The sequence below is a fragment of the Athene noctua genome, chromosome 25, assembly GCF_965140245.1.
Source record: "Athene noctua chromosome 25, bAthNoc1.hap1.1, whole genome shotgun sequence".
Classification (NCBI taxonomy): Eukaryota; Metazoa; Chordata; class Aves; order Strigiformes; family Strigidae; genus Athene; species Athene noctua.
In genome coordinates, this window is record NC_134061.1 from 1,949,131 (window position 1) to 1,970,041 (window position 20,911).

Genomic DNA, 20,911 nt, shown 5'->3' on the forward strand with positions numbered 1-20,911 from the left:
GGGCAGGCAGCATCCCCTGTTCCCCATCCAGCCCGTAGCCTGGCTGGTGGCCACAGCCCCACTGAAGGCAGAGCTCTGCTTGGGGGTCCCGTGCCCCTCCTGGGGCTGCTAGCCAAGGGGCTTTTTTGGGGCCTGATCCAGGGATCAGGGAGAGGGTGGGTGCTGTACCATCCTGGCACGGGCTCTGGGTCACGCTAACCAGCCCAAATCTCTTCCAGAACATTCTTGATTCCCTCCCATGGCACCTGGGGTTCAGACAAGCTCATCGTCAGTTTGACGTGGAGTGGCTGTGTGTGGTGGGGATGTAATTTATGGACTTTGTGATAAGCCTGTCCAGTCATCCTAAAATAATAAATAAAATACATACCAAGGGCTGGCATGAGATAGGATCAGTAATATCAGGGTCTGAGGAAAATTACTGAGACTCTTCAACAGCAAAATAAAGAGCATGGAGGGGGAAGAAAAAAATCACAGGAGGAAAAAGTCAGTAGCATCATCTCCCACCCCAGACTGGGTCAGGGACTGGAACAGACTGGTTTGGCCACAACTTTTCCAGGCAGTGCTTGGAGTATTGGGCAAAACATCCGCTGCTATTGTGGAGGCCCACTGCAGCCATTCAAAGCACAAAGGAGTTCAGAGGGGGGTGAGCACCCCCTCGTGTGAAGGCAGCATATCCATGCCCACAGGGACCGGGCACCCCGCTGCCCTCCCCGGGTGGGAGGTCTTGGATGGGGAGGGTCTCATCCCCCTTCCTTGCCTGGGTGTGCTGGTGGGGAGAGCCTGGCCAGGGAAGGGGGTGAAGGATTTACTCCCATCCATGGGAAATGGGCTGTGATTTATGAAGTGTCCCTCGCCCAACCTGTCCCGGGAAGCAGCATCCGCGCCCGGCCTTGGGGTGTTGGGATGAAGGCTTGAGGGCTGCCGAGCAGCAGCAGCAGCGCCCTTACAGAACCGCTGCCCTGTGCAGCTTCACTTGAGACGTTTCCTACTCAAGGCTCGGCACGTCAAACCCTCCGGGAGCTGATGCAATCCTGCTCACCCCTCGGAGACCGCGCGACGGGCTGCTGCTTCCCTGCTCTAACCGAGGAGGAACCCGCTGCCGGGCGTGCGGCCGCAGCGGCCCGAGCTCCCACCCGGGGTCAGACGCTTTGGCCTGACCCGTGTAGGTGCTGCAGTTTGGGCTTTGGCCCCCGTGCGTGGCCGGGCAGGTCGCGGTGCTGCCACAGCCCTGCCTCGCACCCGGCACCTTGGGCCTGGAGCTGGGGCTGCGGAGAGCTGCTGCTGCGGCTGCTGTGCTAATTGCTCCGTGCGATGGGTGGCTTCGTTTAGACCAAAAGGCGTTCTGAGGGGGTTTCTCACTTTCAAGCTCCTGGTGTTTTGGAAAAGCTTGACTTGGCCAGGATAGGCTTGGATCCTGCTGGTTGTTATCTAACGGTGCCTGGTAATCGCGGCTCTGGACTTCTATTTCTGGTTCTGCCTCTGAATCACACGGCGTGCCCTTGGAAAAGACCTTTGTGCCTTGAGGCTTGTCTGCATGAAAGCACTGCACTCGTTGGACTTAAATCACTTTTAAACCAGTTTTGGTTTGGTCGAGGCAGAACTTGGTTTGGGTCCACTGATGCCTTACGGAATAATAATGTGAACTGCATCTTGAATTGGAATAAGAGTATCCCGCTGATGCTTGAGATGAGACTAAAAGGTGAATTTGTGTTTATGCGCATAGACTAGACCTGTATTTACCTTGTCAGCGGAAGGGTTAATACCCCAGCAGCAAAGCTGCTAGTGGATTGTTCAAGTCCTTGGATAAATACTCCGTGATGGTCTAAAGTTATTGCAACTTCTTCCTCTGCTCCCAGAGCGCTGCGATCAGAGACTCCTCAGCAGCCACTGGGCATTGCAGGGACTGATGGGGACTGGGAGCATGGTGCGGGAGCTTGCTTCCTATTTTAAAAAATAATTTAAAAAAATCATTCTCTAAGTAACAAATCAGGTTTGCAGCCACAGTGAATGTGGTGGGGGAATAAACGCTATAAAAAAGCGAGGGGATAGGTGAGTGTGAGAGGGGAGGAAAGAGCAGTCAAGAACTTTGATCCCAATAAAAAAACCGTTGGGACAAAAGCTGCTCTGCACCCGTTTCTCCCACCTTGCCCGTTACCCGCCCGTCTCGGTGATGCCAAAATGCTTCCCCTGCCAGCAAGGTGGATCAACACGTCTTGTTGCTAGATCTGACCTCCCTTCTGCTGGGTACGCTGCCCCCCTGGACACAGTCTCGGGGTGCTGCTGGAACCGGGGTGCTGCTGCCCGGGGTGCTGCTGCCCTGGCGTTAGGGACCAGCCCTGGGGTGGGATGGAGCCGCTTGCCATGCTGCTGTGCCAAGTGCATGCCCTGCTCGGAAGGGTTTCACCGGGCGCTCGCCTGGGGGTGCTCAGCCCTGGGGGGGTCCCGCTCCCCACATTGTCCTCTGAGGATTTGCTGGGCTCCTGCGGCCCCGTCCTGGCTGTGCCAGGCCTGGGAGGGGATCCTGAGTCTCACCCACGTGCCATTCCGCTGCCCGGCGGTGGGTATTGCAGCTCTGAGCATCCTCGGGGCCTTCGGAGCGATCTCCCGCTGGCGATTCTCGGTGGGTGGCTGGGGGGCAGGAAGCTCCCGAGCTCTCCAGCTTGCTGGGCTGTGAGCGACGCCAGCTCCCGTCACTCGCTGTAGCACATTGGCTTGACACCAGTGGAAACGCTGCGAAGCAGCAACAGAGGGAGGTAGCAGGGGCGAGGAGGGGGGGATTGGAAGATCCCTTTAAAAATGAAAATTATTCTGACTTCCAGCACCGACTCCCAGGGCCGCAGCCTGACCAGCACGTGCCGGGATGGTGTGGGCAGACCAGTGACTCCAGTAGCGATGCTGGGCTGCCGCTGTGCTCCCCGCTTCGCTCTGCTTGGGATCCCCTCAGCCTGCGTTCAACACCCAGCGCCGGCCCTGCCCGCTTGCATGATCCCGCTTCCCCTTTGCCAGCCCTTAGCAGCATGAAACTTAAGCAACCCGTTGGGAGGGGACTTTAAGCAGAACCGAGAGCAGGTTTAATGTCGCAGTTTAAAGTCAACAATTCTCAAAAGGAAAACAAAAGTCAAACCAGAATCTTAATGGTAATTTTTTTTTGTTTGTTTTCTTTTGTTTTGTTGTTTTATTTTCTGTTAGCAACCCAACTACTGGAGCTTTAAGGTCAGTATTTCTGATTTTTTCATGCTTCTGTTTGAAATGCATGCACTTTTCCACCCTTGCCTCATCTTTGTGTCTGTGTTAGGGGGGTGGGAACTCGGGTTTTTTTTGTTGAGGATTCCTGTGCCAAAGTAGTTTGTTCTCAGCTCAGCCACAGTTTAAACTCGTGAGAAGGATCTTATGCTTTTGGGTCGAGTTGTTGTGCAGAGATAAACCTGTTGTCTGAGGGGGATGAATCTATGTCCTGCCCTCACTTGGACCGTTGCGATCCCACGCTCAAATCCTGCTGCTTGAGAGTTATTGCATTGCAGCAGAGACCTTAATTCTGGGAAAAGGACAGAAAAGAGCCTGTTGTGGATGGGTTTGGAAGTCCACCTGCAGAGCTCCATCCAGGTGCTGGCTTCTGGGCAGAGATACGAGGGTTGCTCTGATTTCCAGGCGAGGAGGAGGAGGAGAGCTGCTGAGCAGAGCCCGTCCCTGCCGCCGTGACCCTTCCCATCACACCCTGTCTCGGTCACTTCTCTGCGCTTGACCGTGTGCCCAGCACCGGTTCCCCCTTCAGGGCCCTGATCTCCTTCTCCTGAGCCCCTCGTTCCCCTGCTGGTGGGCAGGAGATGAGCCCGGGGGTCTCGGGATGAGCTCTGTGGAGGGGTGGGGGTGGAGAGGGAGGAGGAACGGGCTTTCCATCACAAATTCCACGCCGGACCCCAGAGCCTGGCTTGTGTGTGGCATGTCGAGGGATCTCTAGACCAGACAGCAAAGTTTATTTGTTTGGCTGATGGTGTTGGGCCCCGCGGGAGGGGAAGGGGCAGCTCTGTCCCGCGTTGGCCATCGCATCGCTGTCACCATCCTCTGCTCTGTCGCTTGGGCGTTACGGTACCAGCCTCTTCCTCAGGAGGCTGCTGCCGGAGCAACAGAATGGAAAAATCATGAAGGTTTGCTTTATTGCACCGGGATCCGTGTGCCTAAACCCACCTTTTCCAGGCGACACAAAGGGGACCCTGACAGGGTCTGTGCCTGCCTGGTGATTCCTGCCAGCACCTTGCAAACAGTTGCCTTATTGTCTGGCAGGGTGAAGTACGCATGTCATCGCAACTCCCCTTCCTCCCTTCTCCTCCTCTTCCTCCTATTCCTCGCCCAGGGATGCGGTGGCAACACTTCAAGGTCAGGCATGTGGCTGGATGACCTTGGCGTGTTGTCCCCGATGGGTTTGCTCTTCCTGTGGAAAAAACAGGCGTTTTCCTTGGTTGGCAGCGGAGAGCAGAGTCGTAAAATGCAGAATATGTGCACTTGCTCCGAGGTTTCATTCTTGAAGTACTTGCAGCGGAAAAGGCGCGAGCGGCAGCTCCCTGAATATTCAGCTGTCTGAGTTCTCACCGGCCGGTTTCAGCCACGTGCTCTGAGGGACATTCCTGGGACTGGAGGGGGAAGGCACAAAAGCCTCATTTTTTATTCTTTTTCCCACCCCTCGTATTTCCTAAGAAATAAAATGGGGACAAACTCTAGGGGTCCACCCACCCCAGAGGGCTCCTCCTCAGCAGCGGCTGGGGGGTTGCAGCCACAGAGGGTGTGTTTTTGATAACTGCGTATTTTTCCACCCAAACCTGGGAGCATTTTGCCTTGCACGCAGAGCATCTTCCCTTGCTTTATCTGCTGTGGAAATGCGTTACGGGTTAAATCGCCCTCCCCTTCCTGGCGGAGGGAGCCCCCCAGCTGCCTGACCCCCCTGCCAAGTGGAGCATGAGCCAGGGGCAGCTGGGGATGGCTTGTCCCCGGGAGAGCCCTGCGGGGAGGCTGATCCCGGCAGGCAGGTGCTGGGGGCTTCCTCGAGGCCACCGCAGCCCCCCTGCATCCCCTGGGGTCTTCTGTAGCTGTAGGCTTGGCCTTCAGCTGGGAAAGCTGCCTCTCACCCCACCCTCCTGTCTCCCCAAAATAAAACTTTCATGACCCTTTAGGTTCCCTGTCTGCGTCCAGCTGCCACCCTGTGCTGCTGGGGGTGCAGAGCCAGCCCTTCTCCATCCCTTGGCCGAAGCGGGGGGGGCTGCAGCCAGAGCCCCAGCTGATGGGGGATGGAGGGGATCGGATGGTGGGAATGGCTGTGCCAAATTCCTAGGGACACCCAGGGGCGTGGTGTGCTGCTGCTGGTGCAGGTCCTGCCCTGGACACCCCAAATCTGCCTGGGGACAGGCGATGGGAGGTGCTGGCTGCGATTTGGGGCTCTCCAGGCGTGGGCTTTGGAGGGGAAGGGGGGCCCTGCATTGCTGGGTTTGTTGGTCTTGGTGCTGGAGATGAGCAGACGCTCTTGTATGTCAGTGGTGGTGCCATCGTTGTGGAGAGGGGTCTGGGCGATCGCGCTGTCCCCAGCCATTTCCTCCTCCACGTCCCCTCACATCTGCGGGTCCTGCCGCTGCCCCCTGCCCCGCTCCATCCTCCCATCCCGTGCCCAGGCGCATCCCTGGGATTTCTGCGCTCGCTTCTAGATTGAGCCAGCCCTGCTCGGCTCACGGATGTCCCTTCCCACCAGCTGGGTCGGGCTGTGTGCTCGCACGGAGCCATCGATCCAGCTGCTCCGTGGCTGCTGTCGTGCTGCTGCCGGTCCCCGAGTGCCCGGGCAGATGCTGGAGTCCCTCAGCCAGGACAACCTGGTACCATCACCTAAACCACATCCCAGCTCAGCCTGCACCCCTGCCTTCGGCGTGACTCGAACCCACCTCCTGGGTGTCAGACAGCCTCTCCCAGGCAGGAGCAGCTCAGCCTCATGGTTTGCAGGGCCTGGGGGCTCCAGGGTCCCATCCCTGGATCTGTCTGGGGGGGGAAAATCCCTCCCCAGGGACGCAGCTGGGAGGGGGCTCCGCTGAGGGGAGAGCGACGAGGCAGCGCTGAGGGGTGGGGGGTCCTGAAGTGTAACGTGGGGGGTGGGCTGGCTCCTTGCTGGGCTGGAGGAGGAATGGGAAGAACCGAAGGCAGAGCCTCGGCTGAGCTCCTTTGGTGCCAGGGCTTTAAAAGAACATCAAAGGAACCGACGCAAAAGCTAACAGGAAAGAAATGCCTAGGATGTGGAAGGGAGAAAGGCCACGTTTTTAAAAACAAGCGTCTGTTGTGCTGTAACTGCACAGCTCCTGCTCCAGCTTCATCCAGGCTTCAGCTCCTCTTCCTCCACCCCGGCCCGGGCACGGCGCATCCCGGGAGCCCCTCGTCTCATTTCCATCACCGCGGCCAGCCGGGGACTCGAGGCGTTTGCCCAGCCGGTATTACAGGCAGGCAGTGTGGTATTTACTTGCAGGAGACGAGCAAATACCAGGCAGGCTTAGCTCCTGTAATCCTGCTGCTCCTGCACCAGCCCTCCTCCTCCTCCTCCCCGTGCCCTCCCGGCGGCCTTGGCGTCTGCCGCACTCCTCGGGGACCGGCATTTACTGCCTAATATTTTACTGCTTGCAGGAGGAGGATGTTGGGGTGTACCCGGGAGGGGAGAGCAGGCAGCTGCCTGCTCCCACCTCCTCCTTACACTGTTTTTTGGGGAGTTTGCTGGTTTTCTGACCTGCCCACGGGAGCTGCTCTCCCGTGCTCGGTTGATCCTGGGTGTTGTCGCTATTTTTTATCGCAGCAGGGATGAGAGTAGCGTCCTTAGTGTGGGAATGGGGAAACTGAGGCATGGTGGGACGGGGTGACTTGCCTGAGAGTACCCAGGGGAGATGCATCAGCATGGCCCGCAGTTGTGTCTGGGCCAGCATCCCAGATTTGGGGCTGTTTACCTACAGCTGTTGCTGCTGAAGTTGAGATTTTTTTTTTTTTTTTTTTTTTTTCCCTTCAAACCAGCCCCTTTCCCAAGAGGTGCTCGCACATGTTAACCAGAGCCTGGCCTCCCTGTGTACAGCTGTTAGAGCAAATCATGCCTCAGATGCCAGAGCTGAGCCTTGTCACCTGTCACTCTGAAGTCCCCGTCACTAATGCTGCTGACCCGGGTGTTCCCGTCGCTTTGCAGCCTCTACTGGCTCCCCTCGCTCCTGTGACCCCCCCAGCCAGGGATTGTCCCTTCTCCCCCCCATCCCCTTTCTGCTGCTTTCTCACACTTGGCTTTGCTTCCCATCTGCCAGCATCCCTGAAGGATGCAGTAATTTGATTATTTTTGGAAGATGCCGTCACACGCGGCAGCGTCACCAGAGCGTGGGGATTGAACGTGGCCGGCACTCAGCCCCAGTGAGGAAGGGGATGGCTGGGGTCAACGTCTGCCCGGGGCTGAGGCAGCACGGGCACCCTCACCCCCAAAAGCATTAGGAAAAAAATGTTTCCCAGCAAGAGTGGTCAGCGAGTGGAACAGGCTGCCCAGGGAGGGGGGAGTCCCCATCCCTGGGGGGGTTTAAGGGCCGTTGGGATGAGCTGTGGGGGATGTGGGGTAGGGGAGAACTTTCTAGAGTCGGGCTGAGGGTAGGATGATCCCGAGGGGCTTTTCCAACCTGAATGATTCTGTGATTCTGTGATCTCCTGCCACATACCCCTCCATAATCCTCCTGGGACAACCTCAGCCCCAAGAGAGGGGCTGGATTAAGCCTATTTCTGGACACCCCCCCCACACACACACACCTTGTCCAGGGTCTCACGGCAGGGATGCTCCTCTCCCCATGGATACTGGGCTGGAGGTGCCTGGTTGAGACACAGAGAAAACAACTCCAGGAACAAAAGGCCGCCCGCCTTTGCTGGGAGGTTAATGATTACCCTCCCCGTGGGAGCCAAGGTCACACCCAGCGCCGGGGAATGAGGATGAGTGGGCACAGCGTGTCCCCTCACCCGCGGGTGCTCCCAGCTCCAGCCCTGCTCTGGGTGCCAGGACCTTCTGCTTCCCCACTGCTAGTGGCCAGACTGCTCCACCCACGTGCTTTTTGGGAAGAAAGTGAGTGTTTTGGGGGCTGAACGCAGAGTGCTCAGCGTGGCTGGACTCCTGGTGTGGTGTGGCAGGGACAGCCCTTGGAGCTGCTGTCTCCTGTGCAGGCATCCCGATCCCCCACAGCCCTGCTGATGCCAACCCTGCCGCCCGTGCCTGGAGAGGGACTGGGAGGGACTGGGAGGCACAGCCACCATGGCGGGCAACCAGCAGCCGTCAATATTCATGAGGCTGCAGAGAATCCAGGCTTTTAAATATTCATCAGGCAGGCGAAGGTGGGAGGCTGTTGGTGCCAGCAGGAAGGGGGGAAAAAAAAAAAAAAAATGCAGAGAGGGGGCAAGCAGCCGCTCGTGGCCCCCGCGGGCCATGTCCAAGGGCAAAAGGGTGTTTTCCTGCTTGGAAACACGACATCGGAGTGATGGGCTCCTGCTCATCACCTTCAGAGGGCCGGGCAGCTCGTGGGCTTTGCAGGGCAGGCGCGGGGGGTGCTGGTGGCAGGGAGGTGCTCGCTGTAGGGGTACCCCCTCGCACCCCCACGTGGGGCCCATTGCGAGCTCCCACCCGGGTCCCGCTCACATCTGGCTGCTGGTAGCAGGCTGTGCACATCTGGTGGGGAAGGCCCCTTTCTTTAGTCAAGGGGTCTGGTTTAAAAAACTAATCCGATTTTAACGCTAATCCTGTTAACATTGAGATCAGGATTAATTCTGGGTTAATCGGGATAATCCTGACAAAATGTTGAGCATTAGACGTTGGATGAATTATTGCTGCCGTGAGCGGTACGCTTTTAATTTGGCGGCAAGACCCAGGCGGGGTGAGAGGGGTGGGGGCTGGTGGAGGGGGATGGAGAGGCCACGACCCCTCTTGGAGGGGGGAGACTCAGAGTAGATGCTCAGAGCGCCCTGGGTCTCTCATTTCTTCCACCTTTGCTGCTTCAGCCCCAGTTGCTTCCAGTTTTTCCTCCTTTTCTTCCCAGCTGGGCATCTCCTGGCTCCTCCATCTCGGGAGGCAGGAGCTGGGCTGCTGGAAGTCCCTCCCAGCATGGAGGTTTTGCTGAAATTCAGCGCTCCTGGCTGCTGGAGCTGCTGTGAAATGCTGCACAAGGACGCAGAAGGGTTCCGCTGCATCTGCATGGCCTGCGCTCGCTGGGAGGAACGTGGCATCGCAGCCCTGGGCATGCAGGACTGGGAGAACTGGGCTGCCCTGTCTGAAACTGGTTTGAAACTCAAGAACTCGGGGGGTCTGGTGAGGCTGGGGGGTCTGGCGGGGTGATGCCCAGGTGCCGGGGATGCTCCCGGGAGGGATTTGCAGCCAGGCTCGAGGTGAGGAGGTGTCTGCTGGGGAAGTGTCCCGTTACCCGAGCTCTGCTCCTCTTACAAAACAGCCGGCAGCTCTTTGCTGACCCACTCTCTGGCAGCATCAATAATTAAGGATGAGCGGAGTTTGTTAGGAATAAATGAATGAGTGAATGAATGGAGCAGTTAGTGAATGCGCTGACATCGGTTTGTTTGCAGACGGGTCAGAGCTGCTTCGGGTGGTGACCAGGCTCCTGACGGTGTGAGCTGGGCAGGCTGGGGAGTCTCAAAGGGCTTGTCCAGACACCAACTCGAGTCTATTTTCACAAAGCTCCACTGTCCCGCACCCTGAGGCACGAAGGGCACAGCCCTGTCCTCCGCCAGAGCCCCTCCAGCCATTACTGGGGCCCAGGGGGGGGATGGAGATGCTGGATTCTCATCCCGGCATCTCGGCAGGAGAGAAGGGCAGGTACCGCTGTGCTGACACGGGAGCTGAATGACCCCCAAGCAAAGAGGTGGGACCAGGCTGGCCTGAACCCCCCCCCCCCCCATGATGTTATGAGGGGGTCAGGCAGGCAGAGAAATGGGGGAGGAAGTACAACAGGACAGGTATCGGGGAATCCCTCCCTCCCCTGCCTCTGTTTTCTTTAGCAGATCTCAGAGCTGCTTAAAAAAAAAAAAGAAGTTTCAAATTTCCATTAAAATGTTCCTCGGAAATGTTGACGGAAGCAGAGCTGCGGGGAGGGACAGATGTTGTTTTGCTCCCAGCTTTGCTCCCAGCTTTAGTCGCCGCTGACCCTCGCTGGCAGCGCAGAGACGAGTGGCCGAGGCTTTGGTCCCACTTCCCTGAGTGGCCGGAGGGACCTGTCACCCGGGGGGGGCCCAGCGGGGCCGGGGTCCCCAGTCCCCTTCAGTGCATCCCCGGCTTTTCCAGTGCCCAGGCACTGGGAGCATCCCCAGCTCGGTGTTTGAGGATGGGGGTTACACCTGCAATGCCCATGGAAAGGTTTTTCTGGGTGAGGGGAGGGCGATGGGACTGTGTCCACTGTTTTTTTTCCCCATTTCTTTGTTTCTGAGGTCTGTTTCCCCAGGCGTGGGCTGGGAGAAGTGGTCTGGGCCCGACTTTCACAGATGCTCTGCTTCATCTCTGGCTTCTCAATATTGACTGTCCCATCCCTCACGCTGGCCCTGCCCCACGGGGGGTGCGCTGCGGGGTCACGGTCCCCACGCTGCCAGGAGGGACCGTCCCCTCTAGCCCCAGTGAGCCAAAATCTGGGGATTCAGGGCAGGAGGCACCAGCCTGAGGGGACGTGTGTGCAGGCAGGCATAGGGATGCAGGCAATGCCTGAGAGAAATAGATATTTTAATTATTTTTTAATAGATATTTTAATTTTTTTTGGTAATAGATAGGGAGACAGGCAGGGAGGGAGAAGAGTGATGGAGAGCAAAGATCCAGGAAGCATCAGCAGCCCCACATGAGGCATCCCGTTGCCCTCCCCAGTGCTGGCTCTGAGGGATGTTGGGCCAGGAGATGGCACAGAAAGGTGCCAGTGGCTCACCCTGGTCCCTCAGGAAAAGCCCAGGGTGGCTCGAGCATCCGCACATCAGTGATGCTAAAACATCCTTCCCCTCTCCCGGCATCGCAGCTGGAGGCTGGTGGGGTCCCCTCATCCCCAGCACAACCCGGACTTTCGAGGTGCTGAGCTCCAGTGCCCATCCCCGGAGCTCAGCACCACCAGATGGGACCTGTAGTCAGATGCTGGATTAAACGATGAGAGTGGGATTATGAGGAATTAATCCAGATCAGTGTCCAACCAGGGCCTGGAGCTGGGGGTTTATGTACTCGGTAAATAACTGCTGGCGTTGCCTTCCCCGGGGCTGGGCTTGCCAACTCCACGCCAGCTGTTTCCCAAGCTGGCCGGGGTGGATTTTAGGGGGCTGTCGCCTTTATCCCCGTCGTGCAGCGTGGCAGAGGAGATGCAGACAGGCGGGCGCTGGGACGGTGGCAGCAACGCGGCTGCCCCGCACCTCTGCAGGGCTCCGTCCGCCCGAGCAAGGGCGATGCCCGGCCGGCCCGAACGCGCTCCCCTGCATCGTCCCTGCCGATGGGGCCGGATGGAGCGTGAGCTGGGGGGGTCTGGGGGCTGCTGCTGGATCCAGCCCCGTAGCAGCAGCCCCGAGGCTGCTTCTCCTGGTGACAGCAGGGTCCTGGGGAGAGGCTGAGCTCGGGGCCAGACGCTGCCTGGGGTATTAACACGGTGAGGGTTTATCCATCCCGGCTGTGAGTACAGGTCTGTATGGGCGCTTGGGGCTGGGGTCCGGCTGTCCCAGCTGGTTTTTGGGAGGAGAGGGGGGGCTGAACTGGGAGGAGAAAGAGGGAAGATGGAGGAGGAGGTGGAGGAAGGAGATGTCTGCATCTCCTCTGCCACAGGGTGCTCAGGGACCACCCTTCTACTGCCCAGTCTCCTTGTCACAAATAATATTCTTACCACGGCTGAAACACCCCCGAGCACCGCAGGTTGCTGAGCGCTGGAGGGCATGTGATATACAGAGGGGTCAGGCAGAAACGGACCCGAAATGGCTGTTTTCTTCTCAGGTCGAGTCCGACACCACCCTCAGAGCCTGCTGTGGGTAGGAGCAAGGTGCTGGCAGAGGCTCGGCTGCCTCCGCTGTGACAAACCCTTTGCTCTGTCTGCGAGGGTCCCGTTGCAGGGTCAGGCTTGTTGCCTGTCTTAGGAGCTGAGGGGAAATAATGAACTCCGGTGGCTTTGAGTTTTGCATGGGAACAGCTGCAGAGTGCCCTGCTCCATCCCGAGGCAGGAGCCTTTTCCTACACAGTTTTTCTTGGTTTTGTTTTTATTCTATCTTCTAAGTGCCCCGCGGGAGGCCCTGAGCTGCTCCTCTGCCCCAGCTCTCCCAGCTCCGCTCCTTCCAAAGTCCTTCTGCCACCCTCCTCTGTGCCCCTGGTCCCTCCACTCCTCTCCTAAATTCTCCCCCTCTTCCCTGAGACTGTCTGGACTCTCCATCGAGACCCAGCAGCTCCTTGCCCCTGCTCCACTGGGATATCTGTGATGCCCATCACCGCCCTGCTCCTTGCCTGGGCCCCCCAGACACCATTGGCACCTCAGCTCCCTCCTTCCCTGAGCGTTCAGCCCTCGGAGCTGGGGAGGGTAATATCGAAGAGGGGAGAGGGGTGTGGAAGAAGGCAGGGAAGGATGGGGACAAGAAGGGAGATGAGGAGAGAAGCATCCTTATCTAGCCAGACAGATATAATGAATCCGTTTCAGCATGACAGTAAAGGGATTGTTGGGAGTTTTAGGAGCTAAAAGAATTGCTTAATTGTATCTTCTTTTAGCTCTGGGGAGATAAAAGGCAAGTCTCGCTCCATTCCCCATCCCACCTCTTCTATATAAGACGCCCAGGGCGTTGCAGAGGGACTGGGGATGCTCCTGTCCCCGCCAGCGTGGGGGTTGTTCCTTCCCCAGGAGGGGCCGGGTGCTTTGCGAGTGGGTTTTTGCTGGGAGAACCACCAAAATAACACCCACGGTGCGCTGCCGGGGTGGAAAGGCTGTGCTGAAGCTTTTGCACCAGTGAGATTTGCTCTGCTCGAGCACGCAGGAGGCTCCCGGGGGCTTTAAACCGCTCCCTGGCAAATTGCAGCAGGTTTCTCCGCCAGGGCAGGCAGCGAGTCCTGACCTTGGTGTCCATCACCCCCCCTCGGCTGCAGCTCTGCCCTCCCAAAAACCCGACTCTTTTCCCACCCGTGGCGCCAGCCGGAGCTCCCACACCTCTGCCCTGTGGCCTTGAGTGACTTTTGTTTTGCTTTTGGGCAGCTGCACTCTTTCGCCTTCCCTTCGTGCTCTGCCCATGAACCCGCTTCTTCCCACGCTGTGAGCCGCGATCGGGGGGTGTGTGTGGGGGGAGATGCTGCCCCTGCCTTGACGGCCCCCAGCACATGCTGCCGTGGCAGAAATCAGCCCGGCGCCGTATTAACCCTGTGCTGTGATGCTGCTTCAGCCAAAAATGGGTCATCTCCCAGCATGGCATCACTGCGGCGCAGGGACAGCGAGCCGGAGAGCTGCGTCCCCTCCCCTCCGGCCCCTCGCTGCCATCGCGGGTGGGTTTCAGATGCTGCAGGGAAAGATCTCGGTGCCCACGGGGGATGTTGGGCTCTTTGGAAGCTGCAGGAGACCAAGCCCTTTGTGTGGGGGGTCTGGGCTTGGGCAGAACTGCCTCTGGGGGGGCAAAAAGACTTTGCTGCCAGGCTGGGGGACCAGGGGTGGGTTTTGGTCACCTCCCAGCTGCAGCCATCGGGATTTATCCTGCGCCCCCAGCACCTTCCCCAGCTGGGAGCTGCGTGGGGGGGATCCTGCGTGGCTGCAGCCGGTGGCGTGCAGAGCAGTGCCCTGGGTGGGTGTGGGGGGGGCCGAGCACCGAGCCCCACCGCGGCCTGGCGTGGGGCTTTACGTGCGGGAGGCGGGCGGGAAGGTGAGGCCTTTGGGCTGGAAGGAGCGGCCCAAGTGTGACATGGTCTGGGCCAGGCAGAGGACACCCTTTCCCTTCCGGAGACGGTTGTGAGGGTTTGGTGTTTATTTTCATCCTGTCTCAGGTTGAAAGCTCACCCCGTGCACCCCCACGCACCCCACGCACGGGCCCGGGCAGGCGCTCGGGGAGCCCAAGCCCTGTGTGACCCCAGGACCAGGGCAGCACCCACAGCCCTACATCTCCCCCTTCCCTGGCTGGAGAGCGGGGTGACACGTTCCCCTGTGACAGCAGGGGACACCCGTCCTGTCAGCCTAGACACTGGCACAGACAGGACCAGGCACTGCTCATCCCAGGGCAGCCCCCAGCAGGGCAGGATTGGGCCCCCCCCAAAGCATCTCCAGCAAAGCAGGGATCCGGGTACCCATTTTAGACTCCGCAGTGATGGGTGAAGCTGCATGAAAGTCTCAGGTCCTGACACACGCAGGGTGAGCCAGAGCCTCGGTGACTGCGGGCAGGTCCCACCTACACCGGGAGGGCTGCGAGGGGCTTCGGGGGGGACACGGAGCAATCCCAGAGGCTGCCAGGCCACGTCGGCACCAGCCGCTGGCAGAGGCAGGATGTGTGGGGACTGAGTTGTCAGTGAACGCGTTATCTTCTAGCAGGATAAGTCGTTAACAAGGCAGAGTAATAAAAAACAATTCCCTCGGCGTCGGCTCATTAATGGTCTGCTGGAGGCCAAGGACGGAGCAGCCGCCGTGCTCCCTCCTCGCTGGGCATCCTGGCTCCCCGCTGTGGCTACCAGGCTCCATGGGCACCCCAGTCCCGCGGCTGCACCCCTTGGCAAGGCCGGTGTGGCCAAAATGGTGGCAGGCAAGAAATGGCAGAGACCGCCCCCCCCCCAATAGCAGTTGGTGTCCCCCCCTCACACTGCAGGGTCTGTCCCAGCATCCTGCGCTGGCCGGGGGTACGTGGGTGCTCTGAGCCCAGCAGCGGAGGGTCCTGTGCCCGCGGAGGGGCCCCGCAGCGAGGGGGGACAGGAACGGGGGTGTACAGCTCTCACCCTGCTGCTAGAGAGGGTTTTGGGGGGCTGTCAGGTCCCTGCTGGCACCCAGAGAGCTGTTCTCTGAGCGCACTGTGCTGAGCATCAAGCCAGAACGGTCCCTTCCAGGCTAAAAATCCATTAATTTCCATCTTGCCCTTTTGCTTTTTTTTTTTTTTTTTTTTTTTGACTGATGCCATAATTAGCTCCATCAGATGAGCTTAATTACTTGAGGTCAGCTGCAGCCCCAGGGCAGAGGCTGAAGGCAGGAGGGGTCCAGGCTCACCTGGAGCAGCCAGCTCTGCTTGCTGCCCCGCTCCCATGGCCATCCCTCGGGCTGTGGGGGCTGTGGAGGTTGTGGAGTGTTGGGGTGTTGTGGTCTAGGGGCTGTGGGGACCATGGAGTGTTGGGGTGTTGTGCTATAGGAGCTATAGACCCATAGAGTGTTGGGGTGTTGTGGTCTAGGGGCTGTAGGGACCATGGAGTGTTGGGGTGTTGTGCTATAGGAGCTATAGACCCATAGAGTGTTGGGGTGTTGTGGTCTAGGGGCTGTGGGGACCATGGAGTGTTGGGGTGTTGTGCTATAGGAGCTATAGACCCATAGAGTGTTGGGGTGTTGTGGTCTAGGGGCTGTAGGGACCATGGAGTGTTGGGGTGCTGTGCTATAGGAGCTATAGACCCATAGAGTGTTGGGGTGTTGTGGTCTAGGGGCTGTGGGGACCATGGAGTGTTGGGGTGTTGTGCTATAGGAGCTATAGACCCATAGAGTGTTGGGGTGTTGTGGTCTAGGGGCTGTAGGGACCATGGAGTGTTGGGGTGCTGTGCTATAGGAGCTATAGACCCCATAGAGTGTTGGGGTGTTGTGCTCTAGGGGCTGTAGGGACCATGGAGTGTCGGGGTGTTGTGGTGTAGGGGCTGTGGAGTGTCAGGGTGTTGTGGTGTAGGGGCCGTGGAGTGTTGGGGTGTTGTGGTCTAGGGGCTGTGAAGCATTGGGGTGCTGTGCTATAGGAGCTATAGACCCCGTAGAGTGTTGGGGTGTTGTGCTCTAGGAGCTGTAGGGACCATGGAGTGTTGGGGTGTTGTGCTGTAGGGGCTGTAGTGCCTTGAGGTGAGGCACTGTAGGGGCTTATAGGGGCCATGGAGCGTTGGGGTGTTGTGGTGTAGGGGCTGTGGAGTGTTGGGGTGTTGTGCTATAGAGCCCATAGAGTGTCGGGGTGTTGTGCTCTAGGGGCTGTAGGGACCGCGGTGTGTTGGGGTGTTGTGCTGAGGCGCGTGCACCGCAACAGCCCTTAGCAACAAGGATGCTACATGGCAACGCGGGCTGAGCCGTCCTGTTGTGCCGCGGGGAGGGGGAGGCAGCGGTTCCCCCCTTCCTCCGCTACGTCAATTTTTATCTCCAGACAAAAAACATCCTGGGAGGGGTGTGGGGTGTGAGCCAACGGCCTTTTGTCGTCTGGTGTGAAAGCTCGAGGGCTGTTAGCCCAGCCCAGCTCGGGCTCTGGATGGGGGGTGTTTGGGTGGGTGGGGGGGACGGGAAGGGATGGGGGGGTGCCAGGGTGGGACCCTGCTGGCACAGGGGAAGGAGCAGAGTGGGAAGAGCTGCCAGGAGGGCAGAGCCAGGCTCAGGCACAGCCCCGGCAACGCGGGTCCATCCTGGGTTGGGAACTGTCGGGGGGGGGGCAGCACCCCACGCCCCGAGCGAGACGGGGGCACCACACACCCTCAAGGTTTCCCAGGGCTGTGCGAGGGCGGGGAGCCCCCAAAAAACAGCTGCTACACCCCAAAGATCTGCACGCCATGGACACGGGGGAGAGGAGACGGGGTCTCTCCATCACCTCCTGCTCGCTGCAGCCTCTTTACCCACCGCAGAGCCCCCCACGGCCCCCCCCGGGGTGGGGGTGCACTGGCCCAGGCTCGCTCCAGCCCCGCGTCCCTTTCCTGATGTAAGACTTCAAGCATCTGCGCTGCCAGTGTGCTTTGTGCTACAACAACAGCAAAACTCAGCAGTCAATTTTCCAGCAATTAGCTACAGCAAGCACATTTCAAGTCCCAGAAAGCCCCACCCCACAGGATTAATTAAATCTTCCAATTAATGTCTAATTTAAATGATGATGATGGCTGTTATCATTTCATATTGATTTTTCTTTTTTGCTCTTAAAAAAGAGCTGTTGTCCCTTCCGTGCTGTGCCGCCTTTTCCACACCCCAGGAGCTGTTTGTTCTCTCTTGTTTTGATTTGCCAACGTTCAACATGTGTCTGGAAAACCGAGCCCTGAATTTCGGGGTATTTGTCAGGAGCGTTCGCTCCGCGGCCGGGCAGGTACCTGTGGCAAGGCTGCGTGTTTGGAGATGTCTGTGCAGAAAACCCCACGTTTGTAGCCTGAACTTTTTACGCAGTGGATATACGCTTGGCCGTGTGGAATTGGACTCCTGGCATATTAAATTTTTACTGCTATAAACCCAAACCCATTACTTTCCCCCGGCTCAGGCAGCCATAAACCTTGCCGCTGCTTTGCTTCCAGAATAAACCGGGCATTTATGTTTCCCGGGAGCTGGTTCATTGGTGTAATGGATGTGTAACCTCCTGTAATTGCTAAGGTTATTCCAGCGTTTGCATGTGTGCCCTGGCTCTGTCACCAGCGAGCTACTGCTGGTTTTATTTCAAGGGGGTTGCTGGTAGGGGAGCTCAAAGGCACCTGGAACGGCACCGGGAGGCTTTGAAATGCCGCGTGCTGCCAGCCTGACGCGGAAAACGTGAGCGAGCGGTTGCAGGAGGCGAGGGGACTGTAAATGGTTGTACACGCTCAGAGCAGGAGATGGAGGATGCATCTGGACGGCGTCGCGGGCTGACTCAGCCGGGGAGCCGGGATTGAGCATCCTTGGAAGCGGCTCAGCCTCACCCGCGCTGCTCCAGCCCGGCAGCCGCCTCTGGAGCAGGAGCTGCACCATCCCGGGGAGCTCAGCCCTCCTCCAACCTCTCTCCTCTCCTTTTCCAGACCAGGAGCTCCCGACACTCCCAGGGCTCCCAGCCTGGCTTGGCCGACCAAGCCAAACTGTCCTTCGCCTCGGCCGAATCCCTGGAAACCATGTCGGAAGCGGAGCTGCCCCTGGGCTTCAACAGGATGAATCGGTTCCGGCAGAGCTTGCCCTTGTCCCGGTCCACCAGCCAGACCAAGCTGCGGTCGCCAGGTACCCCCGGGGCTCTGTCTCCCCCCCTGCGATCGCCAGGTACCCCCGGGGCTCTGCCTCCCCCCCTGCGATCGCCAGGTACCCCCGGGGCTCTGCCTCCCCCCCTGCGATCGCCAGGTACCCCCAGGGCTCTGCCTCCCTCCAGCACGGGCAGCATGGACCTGCCTGGCCACCCCCAAACACCTCTGCCCACCTCTGCGGTGTGTTCGGGTGTGGGATCGGGTTGTATCTACCCAAATAACCCCAGGAGGAGCCGGGGCGGGCGCTGCACTCTGTGCAGGGTGGCAGAGGGGGATGAGCTGCCTTCGGCCTCGCTGCTCCAGGGGGAGATTGGGTGACAAGTGGTCCCCGAGCCCTCGGTTGGGTGCGCACAGAGGCCTCCACACAAAGCTGCACCGCTGGCCTCGGCCTGTCTCCAGCGTGGGGAAGGGCTGTGGGCACACCTCACCGCTCCCTCCTCCCTCTGCTTCCAGGGGTCCTTTTCCTGCAGTTTGGGGACGAGACGAGGCGCGTCCACATCACCCACGAGATCAGCAGCATGGACACCCTGCACGCCCTCATTGTCCACATGTTCCCCCAGAAGCTCACCATGGGGATGCTGAAGTCTCCCAACACTGCCATCCTCATCAAGGACGAGTCACGCAACGTCTTCTACGAGCTGGAGGATGTCCGGTGAGGGGGTGGGGGCTCAGAAATCCACCACAGATTGATTTTTTCCTTTCTTTAAGGGCATCACAAGAGAGGGAAATAGTAGAATGAAAGCGGAAGGGTGGGCGTGGGTGCAGTCTCGTGACTGGGACTTGCTGGGGGCTCAGGGGCTGCCTGTCCGGGATGCTCAGGGCTCTGCCTCTCCTTTCAGTGATATCCAGGACAGAAGTATCATTAAAATCTACCGGAAAGAGCCTCTCTACGCCTCGTTCCCAGCCTCGCACATCACCAACGGTGACCTGAGGGTAAGGCGCGCATGGGGTGTCACAGGGAGAGCCTGCGGTGTGGGTGCACCGGGGGGGCTGGGACCAGTAAAGAGAGAAAGTGATGGAGACAGGGACTGGTAATTGTGTGTGTTTATGGAAGGAGTAATGACTGCGATTCGTCTTGCCCAGTTCCAGCATTGTTAAGTGTTACTTTAAGAGAATGGATGTTTGGGGCCTGACAGCAGGGTAATAAACATGATAATTAGGGGATTCATCAGAATAAATCATCCCGCTCCTGGATGGGAGTGAGGGAGCGGCTGTTTGCCAAGGCCAGGTGAAGATGCGGGAGCTGCAGCTCTGGGTGCTTGGGGGGGTGCAGCGAGGCGGGGTCCCAGGCAGGCAGAGCAGGGCAGGGGGACAGTCCCCGGGGATGCAGTGCTGACCCCCCCGCCCTGCCCCTTCCCGCAGAGGGAGATGGTGTACACCTCCAGGGAGTCGTCTCCCACCCGCCGGCTGAACAACATGTCCCCGGCTTCCCACCTCACCTCCGGCTCCCCTCCGCCGGTGCTGCAGTCCTCCTCCCCGTCCCGCTCCCGCATGTCCTACAGCGGGGGCCGCCCGCCCTCCTACGCCGGCAGCCCCGTCCATCACAGCGAGCGTCTCTCCAACCTGCCGCCCGCCCAGGGCGTCTCGCCCAGCCCCAGCGCCATCCTGGAGCGCCGGGATGTGAAGCCGGATGAAGATCTGGCCGGGAAGAACGTGGTGCTGGTGAAGAACGAGGGGCTGTACGCCGATCCCTACGGCATGGTGCACGAGGGCCGCCTCAGCATCACCTCCACCCAGTCCCTGGCTGGCATGGGAGACCCTTTTGGCTACTCGGGGGGGCTGTACAAGCGGGGCTCCGTTCGCTCGCTCAGCACCTACTCGGCAGCCGCCTTGCAGACGGAGCTGGAGGACAGCCTGTACAAGCCCAACGCGCCCATTTACAGCGACACGTACGGACCCGGCTTGGGTTTCCGCATGCCCCCCTCCTCCCCGCAGAAGATGGCTGATGGCCGGTTGGTGGACGTGCAGCCGGGGCAGAGCCCCCACAGCCCCTACTCGGGACCCCCCAGCCGCTCCTCGCCCGTCCGTCAGTCCTTCCGCAAGGACTCCTGCTCCTCCGTCTTCATGGAAAGCCCTGTCAACAAGCCACGCAACCCCAGCTCCTCTGGCCCTCCGGAGCTGTTTCCTGGCCCCAGCGATCGCCCGCTCTCAGGGTTTGGCTCTCCAGGACCGGCCAAGGACACGGAAACAAGGTGAGAAGGGGCACAGGAGAATCCCCCCCCGCCGCGGATATGAGCTTTGCTGCGCCGGTGGTTGCCCGTCGGTGCAGCTGAGGGGGCAGAGGAAGAGCAGAGGAAAGCTTTGCCCTGTCACCGCCGCAGCAGAGGTGCCGCGATGGGTGATGAAGCACCAAATTGTGCAGGGCTGAGGGGAGCGATTGGGGGTAGCTGGAGGCAAGAATTGAGAGGAAACAAGGGGGTGGGTGTAACTGGTGACGGCAGTGCTGACGCCTCCCCGATGTCCCTCCTGGGGCTGGCAGGGACCCGGTGGGTGGGGGCCTGGGGGTGCCCGTGATGCCAGAACCAGCTCCTCACCCGGCCCCTCTCCCTCCCCTGCGGCAGGGAGCGGATGGAGGCGATGGAGAAGCAGATCGCCAGCCTGACGGGGCTGGTGCAGAGCGCGCTGCTCCGCGGCTCCGAGGCCGAGACCCCCAGGTAAGGAGCGGGAGGGCAGGCGTGGGACCCCGGGCTCTGCTGCGGGGAGTGGGACAGCTCCAGCTGGGCTGTTTGCTGCCGAGACTGGGGGATCCTGCCCCCCTCCCGGGGAGCGCCAGCCCCCACCGTGGCCCCCCTGAGCTGG

The 20,911-nt window shown here is 59.5% G+C and overlaps 1 protein-coding gene across 12 annotated transcripts in view; it reads left to right on the forward strand.

Moving 5' to 3' along the window:
• The window catches only part of SRCIN1 (SRC kinase signaling inhibitor 1), a 77,262-nt gene that overhangs the window by 41,793 nt on the left and 14,558 nt on the right, over positions 1-20,911 (forward strand). For all 12 annotated transcript variants that reach the window (XR_012635187.1, XM_074927066.1, XM_074927069.1 and 9 more), the window contains exons 3-8: positions 3,190-3,213; positions 17,900-18,092; positions 18,566-18,764; positions 18,952-19,045; positions 19,475-20,304; positions 20,674-20,766. Coding sequence is in view for 11 of the 12 variants with exons in the window: in XM_074927066.1 (XP_074783167.1) it covers positions 3,190-3,213; positions 17,900-18,092; positions 18,566-18,764; positions 18,952-19,045; positions 19,475-20,304; positions 20,674-20,766 (1,433 nt within the window). In the remaining variant the exon portion in view is untranslated. The remainder of the gene's footprint in view (positions 1-3,189; positions 3,214-17,899; positions 18,093-18,565; positions 18,765-18,951; positions 19,046-19,474; positions 20,305-20,673; positions 20,767-20,911) is intronic.